The sequence below is a fragment of the Fulmarus glacialis genome, unplaced genomic scaffold (assembly GCF_000690835.1).
Source record: "Fulmarus glacialis isolate BGI_N327 unplaced genomic scaffold, ASM69083v1 scaffold27435, whole genome shotgun sequence".
NCBI classification, from domain to species: Eukaryota; Metazoa; Chordata; class Aves; order Procellariiformes; family Procellariidae; genus Fulmarus; species Fulmarus glacialis.
In genome coordinates this window covers 23752-34806 of record NW_009215388.1, presented here as the reverse complement: position 1 = coordinate 34806, position 11055 = coordinate 23752, and the positions used below count along the sequence as shown (strand labels likewise).

Below are 11055 nucleotides of genomic sequence, written 5' to 3'. Positions count from 1 at the left end.
TTCCAAAATGCCGTGTGAGTGTTAACATCTGAATAGTTGTTCTGTTTTCATGACTGGGTGCCTGATAGCATGGGTTTGCCAACAAGCTGTAATGGCAATTTCTGCAGGGCTTTAGTAGCCTTAGATTAGGATAAACTTGGTTGTTCTGTGCAGTTGGGAGAATTTCCACCTAAGCTGGCACATATGAGTTATAGAGAGTTAAAAAAGAAGAAATATTATTAGGAGAGTAATTTTGCCAGCTTCTTATGAGCATGTGTGAACGGATATTCTCAAAACTCATAATTTCTTTCATTTTTATGTAGTTCATAGCTAAGGAGGGAAATTTTTGAGAGGACAGAAGACAAGCTTTGATATGGGAATAATCCTCCTGCTCAGTTTTCATGTTGTTTCTAAAAGCAGAAGTTTTACAGATCAATGAGCATTTTTGAAAGATCACTTGCAAAATATTACATGCCTTGTTTTTGAAAAGGTTTTTCTTATTTTGTTGAGCCTTTACTGGAAAATTCAACCTGAAGAAAACAACCTAATAACTGAGAAATTTCTTTTCAGTGATTTATCTACTGCAGTTATAAGAAGCAGGAAGAAGCATTGTAAGGGAAGATTAACTCTGAGCGCTGCTGTTAACTCCAGCTGTTATTTATAGTAATTGCTATTTGGACTTTTGCCTCTACAAAGAAAGACTATTTTGTTAATTAACAAAACGTGGGAGAAGCCCAGATGAGAAAGCACAGTTACTGGTTGATACAATGTGGAGTCAGGAAAAAAAGGGGTCAGGTAAAACACTATAAAGAAGAAGAATGTCTTCCGTGAGATAATTACGATTCTTCCTTATTCTGCATGCTAAATTTGCAAAACAGGTACTTGAGGTGGCTGGGGAATTCTGTAGACTGATTGAGTTAAGCTTAACAGTACTAATAGAAATATGGAAGAAGTAAGAGATTCCAATATTGGATGTGTTACTAAGGAAAATATCATTTCTATTAATGACTGAAACGGAAAATGGCAGTAGTAGCTCAGAACATAATGCCTATTTATCCTTCTGGAAAACATGACACTTCAATTCAGTGTCAGATAACAATGTGCCAAATATAAAAAGGGATTTTCATTTGGCATTTTAAGTACTCACTCCTGCTTCTAACTATGGTATGAGGAGGGCAGTTCCTATTCTGGCTGTATGAGAAAATGTCTATAAATGAAATTTAGGAGAAAATGCATATGTTTTTTCACAGACTAATATAGTTTACAGTATAAACTGCTTTTTAATTAGCTTTTCTAGTTACTGTTTTGACTTTTATGTGGATTAAATTTTTTTCAAAGAAAAAGACTGAATGTCTGTTTCTCTCAAGATACGCACAATTCAGCTCCTGTCTGTTAAAAATCTTGATATTTATTTCCAAGCACATTTCCTTTTATCATTTTCTTTTCTTCATTTATATAGGTTTATTTGAATGTAGTTTCCAGAAAACATTATAGGTTCTTACTCTAATAAATTATTTCTGCAGCAGATGATAAGAGGTTCTTTATATTGCCACATTCCTTTCAGAAATATGATTTTATATCATAGCCTTAATGTCTGCTATGCTGTTCATTGAAGTCAGGGGGATCTGTGGATGCAGTGACATTTGGATCATACCCTCTGTTCCTGATGGACAGTTGCCAACATTCTAAAATGTTTTTTTCTTACCGTCAAACAAGAGAATCCAGGGTAGAATAGAAAGGGTGTTTCAGTTTAAGATTGCTATGGGTAGAGTATTTTAAACTGTAATTAAAGACACTATTTCTTTTATTTAAAAGGAAATATAAAAGTTTAGAACAGAACCCTTTCCTATGCTGCCAGGATTCTTTATTTTAGGGTTATATCTTACTTAGGAATCTAGATCTGTCCTGCAGCTCCTCAGTTGGTATCATGTTGTGACACCATTATTTACTCAGCAATTACTCACACTAATGGAACAATTTGTGCGTAACTGCTGATGACTATGACTAATAACTTTATGGCATATAAGCAAATTAATTCTTAAAAAATCTGAGGGATTTAGATTCCCCTCTCTAAAACTGGCCAAGAAATAAAGCTTGTCATGTCATAGGTTTAAAATAATATGATGCAGCACAATGAAATGTGTATCATAAGCATTAGAAATTTTCCATGTTGTATATTTACCATTACATTTATTTAATTTTAATTACATTTTAATTAATTTAATTTTAGATGTTCCGAGATCTTATTTATAAAAATATCTAGGAGTTTGATTTTTATAGTCTGCTCTGAATACTGTTTTTTCTATAATGCTATAAGCCATGTATACTAGATATTTTCATTTAGCCTGAACAAAATAATAAGAGACTGTCAAAGCTGGTACGTGTTAAACCTCTGTTTCTTTATTAATGTGTGTTTCAAGTATTTACTGATGTGGTTCTAGTTTTGTAAGAAAAAAATAGTAGTCTAACATAAAAAGAAGTACCACAAAAGAGCAACTGTACTTAAGAAGCAGGAGAACTTATTTTAGCAAAAACTGATTACCTGAGTTACCTGTTTTAGTACATGAAATTGCAGTTCTTAATAATAGTACTTTTGACAGTGTATTTTTAAACATGTATTAATAGGGTAAATAAATTAATTAGAAATGCAGAATTTGGAGTGAAACAGACCTTTTAAGTGGAATGAGTACAATCCAGGGTCTTGGAACCTGTGTCTGTTATATTCTGTCCCACTTCAATATCACCAGGCTAGCAGGAGCGGTAGTGAACTCAGTACTATGTACAGTATAAATAATCGTCATATTTTGAGCAGCAAGCATCATGACCAGCTGATATTTTCTTTCCTCAGGACCAGTTGTTCCCAAGGGTGCGTGGCTGGAGCCATATGATCTTACCAACACATTTGAGAGCCCTACCCAAACACTGAGAGAGACTTTGCTGCAGCAATGACTGTCATAGAAGAAAGTCGCCCTTTTGCCCAGCAGCTATCCAATGTCTACTTTACTATACTTTCCCTTTTTTGTTTTAAACTTTTTGTGAAGATCAGCCTCGCTATACTTAGTCATTTCTACATTGTGAAAGGAAACCGTAAGGAAGCAGCAAGGATAGCTGCTGAATTTTACGGAGTTCCTCAAGGACAAGGTATGTTTGTACTTACTATCTTATCACTACTGTTTGGGGTTTTTGTTGTTACTGGTTTTTTTCCAGGTAATTATTTATCTGCTAGCCTCATTTATATTCAGTTTGTCAAATGATATGTGCGAGTGTGTTTTTTTCTGTAGTTCTTGCTGTGTTTTTTTAACAAAAATTATCTGAAGGAGAGTTGTTAGATTATTTAAGCTTTTTTTTTTTTTTTTAGGTTATTAAGTTCAGAATAAAACTGCAGTATTACAGCCAATGTCCTGTTAGGAGAGAGGCCTGTACTTAAGATGGCTGTATTTAAGATTGCCAAATACTTCCCAATCTAAGACAATTTTCCAAATTGCTTCCAAGGTTCCCCAGCTTACCCATTTGTGGTTGAAATTTTCAACGCTTGGCATGTGATTATTTTGCAACACTTTAGTGAAAGTAGTCCAAATATTTCTGAGAATTATTTCTTGATTAAGTTAAAATTTTCTTATAATAATTTATTTGGAAAGATACAGTCCTTCTGTACTTTGAATTAGTGTATGTCGTGGCACGTATCAGGAAGCTTACTGTTTGTCAGGGTGAGCTTTTGGGCATCTGTGTGGAAACCCATCAAATTTTACTGGGTTGAAAGCTCTTGAGAAAATTCCTTTTTTTTTTTGTTTGCTCAAGCAGAACTTTGGCAGAGCTGGGCACTACTGTTCCCCCAAGCTCATCTGTAGTGAACCAGTACCATTTTCATTCAATTCTTTTTCTGGGTCACAGAACGCAGAAAACTCACTCTTCTCAGTTGTGGTATCCTAGTGCATGACTGAGCCATGTTTGTGCTCAACTTGCGATCCCTGGTGCCTCACTTGTCTTTTATTGTTGTTGCTTGTATTCTGGGATGACATCAAGTTTGAGTTAGGCGATGGAACAGGAAGACATGCCTTGCCTCTTACTGCCTTCACCACTCATCCCTAGGTATCGTGAACACGAAGAAATAACCCAAGTTAAATGCAAAGAGGGAAACTATAGAAACGAGCCAGAAACAGTTTCAAACATAAAGATCTTTTCAGTCTTCAATGTTGGGACAAAAGCTAGACATTTTGTGTGTATGTATTTAAATTTGCAAACCAGAGAGAGAAGCTTGCATCCTAAAGCAGGAATTGGCTTGCTTTGCAGATTTACTTGAGGTGGATTTATATTATGTGTTCTCTGCACAATTTAGAGAGAAAGTTCTGAAAGGCAGGGTTTTTACATCTGAGTATGTTAATTACATCATTTGAACTATTACACATGTGTGTTTGTGTGTGAGTATGTGTACAGACATATATGTATGGGGGGTGTGTGTGTGTATGTGTATTCACTACAGTAGAATGGGAAGGACTAACTGTCTATCCCACTGGCAGAAATACTTGCAGTGAATGTGGTAGCCCTCACTTGAAATCAAGAATTTTTTTGTCAAAAACTGCCTTAGCTCTAAGGCAGCTCGTTCTGGGAAGACTGATGCAGAATCTGAGTAAGGAAGGAAAAAGACTGGGAAAAACTAGAGGGAAAGGAATAACATGCATCAGGTTGGAAAGTAAAATAGCCTCTACAATGTTACCTGTTGCTGAATCCAGGAGACTTCAGTTTGGTCATTCGTCAAACGTCTGAACTATTATATCTGTCAAACGTCTGAACCATTATATCTAAATAAATGTATATTCAGTGTTCTAGTAGCTAGCCCATGCAAAAGATGAAAACCTATCACTCTTCCAGGTTACAGTTTTGCTGAGGTAGCAGAGGTTTATATTGATTTAAAGGCTCAAACATATGGTAGAGTTTCTGGTTTTCTGCTTGGTTTGTCAAAGAAAATAGTTAATACAACTATTTTGTGCTTAAACTGTACTTTTTACAACTCGACACCAGTGTGTCTTAATTTTTCACTGCCCAACTCGCAGTGTTTGGGTCTGGATTTGGAACAGTCCTAAGCACATGTTCAGATAATGTTACATAATCTGCAAATTCAGCCATTTGTCGTGATTAACAGGACCAATCCTTGCTCTCTGGGATGCAGATAAGACTCCTCAAAATTACTATTTTATCTCACCTTTTCTATTCCTTTGTTCTATGTTTGTAGAAGGGGCATGATACTGTCTCAACTCACACTATGTTGTGGGATTTGGTTTGTTGATGTTTGTGAAAAACAGTACAGAGATACCTCAGTAGGGTTTATACAATAGCATGTAACAAAATGTCCTGTTCAAAGTAATATCTAGATGATGTTCAGTAAGTAATGTGAAACTACAGCTTGTAACATTAAATGATAAAATTAAATACTGAGTATCCTCCTGATTAGTGATCCTGTTCTGTGTTTTTTACTAAGCAATAGAGAAACCTCAGCAGAAAAGAAAAACCCCAAAACAGAAAAGTAGCCTAATTGAAGTTTATAGTGTTTTAAGAAGTAATTCTAATTAGAGGAAATGTTAGTTTTCATTTTCTATTTTTAACCTGATTATGTACTTTTAAAATTCTGTTAGTGCTGGTATTTTCAGTTTGCTTGTAATACTACAAAATTACTTTTTGCTATTATAATGGCTTGCTAGGATAGAGTGCTATAATTTTGAAGAAGAAAAGAGCCATTGTAAATAATGTGCTACTAGGCACAGGCATTATTTCATGTTTACTGAATTGAGCTCTTGAGTTAAAATAAGCCTTTCTTTTGTGAAGCCTGTATAATTGAGGACATTTTAGGTACTGAGCAGTAGTACTTGGTGAAACTTCTTTTATCAAACTGAAGGTACATATGTCAGTACAGGATTTGAGGCCCAGGGATCACACATTTCATGGCTGACTTTCTTCGGTTTGTGGCTTGTTCTTTGTTCAATACGAGACAGCTTTACCTGTGTCATCTGCCTACTGTGGTCTTGTTGCTAGATATTAGTAGTGAAACAGGTCATATTTTGTTCCTTAATATTTCAGGAATATTGTCTCTCCAGTATGGATAGTCACCAATCTACTGTGTTAAATCTATCCTTTGGATCTCATATGTATGTGAACATCTGGATAGGGATAGCGTCCCAATAATTAATTAGAAATTATTATACTCTGTGTGTGGCAGAAATATAAGAACTAGATCAGTGTTCAGCATTAGCTAAGATCAGAAAAGTGCGTATAAAATCTCTGCTAATTATAAGTCATGTTAATTTGTTTATGGAGATGAAGTCTGAGTAAAACTTTTCTTGTGTACAGCTGAAAGGCACCTTGAGAGGTAGTTTGGACACTCTAAGATCAAATATACATGTGTTGTCTGGCAAATGTTTGTCTAACCTGTTTTTAAAATGCTTAGTAATAGTGATTTCTGCAGTGTCCTTTTGTAACCACTTAAAATTTTTGCTGTTCTCATCACTAGAATGATTCCCGCTCCCTCCAAGACCTACCTAAATTCTTATTTCTGCAAACTAAATACATAAAATATGATCAAGGTATTTATCAGTTTTTCTCCATGTATGAAAAGTAATCAATTTAAAGACTGTTATCGTGCATCTTCCTACCTCTACTGTTTTTGTCTTGTCTAGAATAAAGGAAGAAGGATTTAACTTAGTCTGTCCTCCTAAGTCTTGTGTTCTAGACCTGGAATTACTGTAGTTGCTCTCCTTTGGACTTGTGCTGGTTCATATACAGTTCATAGACATCTTTATTGATGTCTAATTCCCCATGTTAAACAGAGTGCTCCAGCTGAGACTTTATTAGTGCAACCAGTGGAACTATTATTGTATAAAAGTGGAACAGTAATGTCATGTGGCATATATATGATATCCTATGTAATACCTCCTGGAATGATGTGTGTCCCCCCCGCCTTTTTTTTTTTCCCCAACATTGAAGTATTAAGGATACAGTCTGTAGCCTACTATCAACCCCACGTTAAAACAGTCATTGTACTATGCATTTGCTTTTTCCTCTCTAAGTTAATACTTTGTACTGGCCTTCAGCTAACTTTGTGCTCTTGGTATCAGACAATTTCTCCATTTTACTCAAGTCTGTTTTGAATTGTTTCCCTCTAAGCAGTTGTAGCACCTGCAGTTTGGTGTCATCGACTGATTTTATAAAAATAAATATAATATTCTATCATCCACGATATTAAAAAACTGAACAGCACCAAGTGCAGGACAGAACTCTGCAGTCTTTTACATTTTTTTCAAGTGGATTAAAGACCCATGTCTTAATAAACTATCAGAATTGAATTCTGTTTTCAGTGAAGTCAGTGGTATTACTACCATAAAAGAATTAAAATGAAAAAGGGATCCATTCTATTATAAAGGTCCCATTTACTGGATTATTTTTAACTTTGGCACTGATTTTGTAAACACTCATATACACATACTTGCCCCATTGAACTGAAAGGGACTGATTAGTTGTTTAGAGCTAAGCGCTTTGCACTCAGGGACTATAGCTGTGTTGTAAATAGGTTATGGTACGTAGCTTTTCTTTTTTTATTGTGTTGAAGTGAACATGTATTTATTCATTACGCTAGAAAATTCGCAAAAGTCAACATTTTATTCATTTCTTTCTTTATGGAAAAAGTCATGGCACATATATGTTTATTCCATTTTAAAACTCTGTGCCCTACAAACTGACCTACAGAAATGAACTTAATTGCAAACTAACTTTGGGTATAATTAGCTCCTTAGCAGGCTATCTGCAGTGACAGTGATCTGCACAGTAAGATGTCTTCTCCCGCTGTATTTCCAGACCTGTGAAGAGTTAATAACTCAACCTTTTGTACAACTGTTGCTGGATACAAACCAGAGGATCAAAAGCAACCTTTAGACTCTTCCTACTATACCAACTAGCTGGTCATATCATGAAAGTGCTCTGTGTGTACAAGCACTGATTTGGAGCTTCAGCTGAGTTTTATAGTTCAACTGCTTTAGGATAAGGTAGTAGCGCTGTGGTATGAAGTGATTTCAAAGTGTAAGTGTGTATCAAATCTTAAGAATTAATTCATTGTCAGGTGTTTTGGGTCTGTAAGATATAAACTCTACTGACAAATACTGGTAAGAGCTTGGTTTGTATGGAAGAGTCTATACTTTGATAATACAGATAACTTTATAGAAAGTTATTAAACCTGATACTCAGTAACTATCAAAATGTTTTTAGCTGCAAGAAGAAGGTGGTATAGAGGAACTTTCTTATGAAAGAATCATTTTGCAGAAGTTCATACAGCATAAACGACAAACAACTAGTCACATATTTATACAGATACCTGGGGTCTGATGCACAAGCTAAGTAGATCTGACAACATACAATGTTTTTTCTTTAATATCCTATTTTTTAATTATGTCAACTCTCTTTGCAAAAATTTTCATAGAATATCACTTTATGCAAAACTATAATATTTTAAAGTAATATTTGAAAGTTGAAAGCAGAATTTGTATTTGTAGTATTTGAGTATAGCTTCTCAAAATATATTATACTGTTTTTGCAGAACTGGAGAGGTGAATATGCCCTGATTTCTTCTAAGTTTAAAAAAAAAAAGTCTACTGTTGAATGAACATAGCAAGTTCTAAGCTACCTTTCTTTGCTCTATCTGTCTTGGCCAAGTATAGTAGGAATGCTCAGTACACTAGTTACTCCTAGTTACCCTAAATTAAGCCATCCATGAGATTGTGGTAGTTCAAGACTGGAGTCCCCATCTTCTTTCAGGATTATGAGGCTTGTAAATAGTATGAAGCCTTCTGTTTCCTTCTTTTTCTTGTACACTGAGCACTGCTTGGGTGGACCCAAGAAACTGGTCCATTAAATACAACTCATAAATAGGAATTAATGCTATGTTTCACTGTTAGAGATCCGCTGTTTGGAAAGCTTGACTGCATTTTAAACTGTAGTGAATGATTAGAGCGAAGTTTTCCTATTGTTTTATTCTAACAAGTTGCAATTGATAATGTCACTCAGCAACAGTTGTTAGGTAGGGAAGATAGGCACGAGGCATTTTCTCAACTTGCATTCCACAGAGATCACAGTTCTATTAATAAAAGCCATATAAGACCTCTACTAGCTTCCTGGATACAATAGAGATTCATTTAGTAATGATGGGAATATTGTATGGCATACCTATTGACCATACCACTTGGTGTAAGGCACCACATTTAGCATTTGTTTTTCATATACAGCATGTAAGCTAATGGTGTAAAAATGCTTAAGATAGTGTGAATGTTCTTTTTAGAAAGTTCAGAAGGGAGGTTTTTTTGATGGAGCTCATCACCTTCTCTTATATGCTAAATAACTTTGCCTAGTATGACAACTGCCAAAGAAGAGTCATACTTCAAAATAAATCTCAAGATGACACTTGCTTAGAATGAAGCAAATGACACCACGTATCAGCAAGATACCAGAACCATTTTCCTCTGAAGAACATAATCTGCCTTAAAGGGATTTTGGTGAGAGTTACATGATGCAACTAGCCTGGCATGGCTAGAGCCCTGACCTATTTGCAGAAACAAAACCCAAGCACATCTGTTGGCAAGCACTGACTCTTCCCTCACCTTAAACAAAATCTCTGAGGCTACAGAAATTTCTAGTGAATATATGTGCTGGAGCCTGTTTGCGTACTTGCTTCCCTGAAAGGAACCGAGGTATCCTATCATGTGGATTCCTTTGTGGTTTTTTTTTACTCCTATCTGTGTTTGTATGTCAGGACCTTCTTGAAAAGAGCGGTGCCACAAGCTGTATTTTATGGTCAGTATCATTTATTTGTGCCTCCTTGAAATGTGTCTTTTCTGAAGATGGACCTTAACTTGTCACCAGCATAGGTCCTATTGGCTTGCTTGATGTGCACAGTCTTAAGTTAACTCACATGGAAATTCCCTTCAATTGATTTCTTTATTTTTCTGGATTAAATGAATAATAAGCTTTTGAAGTACAAACAAGTACAAAATGAAACATTGTGAACTCTGCTGTAGCTTAAAACCTGGATTTTTAAAGGTGCATAGCAATAAGACTGAAAGATAATCCTGGAGCAATCTGCCTGCAAAGCGTTAAAGACAACTGTTGTTAAAGACAAACTGTTAGGAAACTCCAGTACTGATTGGGGCAAGCTCAAACATACCGTCTGCACTGGTCTTTTTTGCAGCAGTGGGGTGTAAGGCAACAGGGGAAAACGAAAATAGCATAGCTTCCTGAAGGTGATGTTCCTTCCCTCAGCTATAGACTTGTTATGGCCAGGGTTCTGCTATTCACACTCCTCTCTTGTAGGGGATGTTCTCAAACATTTGCAATGCAGGCAAGCAGTGAGTGAACTTCTGCCAGGGTGAGATGATGATGGCTTTGGGGGAATGCGTTACGTGCCTAAGTACTGAGCTCTATTCATGATTGCAGCAATGCTGGCTGGTAGGTCATAAATCCATTATGGCATGCTGCATCTGTTGCATTAGTGGATGTTACTCTTTGCTATGTCTAGAGTCTTTCTGGCAGTAGATATGATCTCTCTCTTTATGGCTCTTCTCTAACGGTAATTGGTTGAAGATTCACTCTATGGTGCTCTATATCATTCCCATGCTGACTACCAGTCTCATGCCTTGTGTCTTTCTTCTCTGTCAATATCTGAAGCCCAGGCCTGGGCTGATTTGGCTAGATTCATCAGCATGGCTGCTGTGATTTGTTTTTCTTTAGCCCACACATTAGAAATATTCTGTGTTTCCACTGCCTGTCTGCATGGAGAGGTCTGGCGGGTATGCATTGCAAATCCACAAGCCAAGAAATGTAGTAAATGTATCGTTGTTCCATATTTGACTTCTGTGGTGGCTGAGACAGAGCCTTATTGTATCAGAATTTAAAATCTCTTCTAAACCTTCCGTTCTGTTTCCCAGCATCCAAGGATACAAAGCCTAACAACTGTAAAAATCTCAGGGGAAGAGGTAGGAAAGCTACTAGCCATCGATGCTGTTGCTACCTTAATAATAATAATAATTATTTAGATTTCCAGCT

At 36.0% G+C, this 11055-nt stretch overlaps 1 protein-coding gene across 1 annotated transcript in view; it reads left to right on the top strand.

The window, feature by feature from the left end:
- Positions 1-499: 499 nt before the first annotated feature.
- The window catches only part of ASB5 (ankyrin repeat and SOCS box containing 5), a 31452-nt gene continuing 20896 nt past the window's right edge, over positions 500-11055 (top strand). The window contains exons 1-2 of the mRNA XM_009578926.1: positions 500-590; positions 2828-3120. Of these exons, the coding sequence (XP_009577221.1) occupies positions 2925-3120 (196 nt within the window). The 5' untranslated portion in view covers positions 500-590; positions 2828-2924. The remainder of the gene's footprint in view (positions 591-2827; positions 3121-11055) is intronic.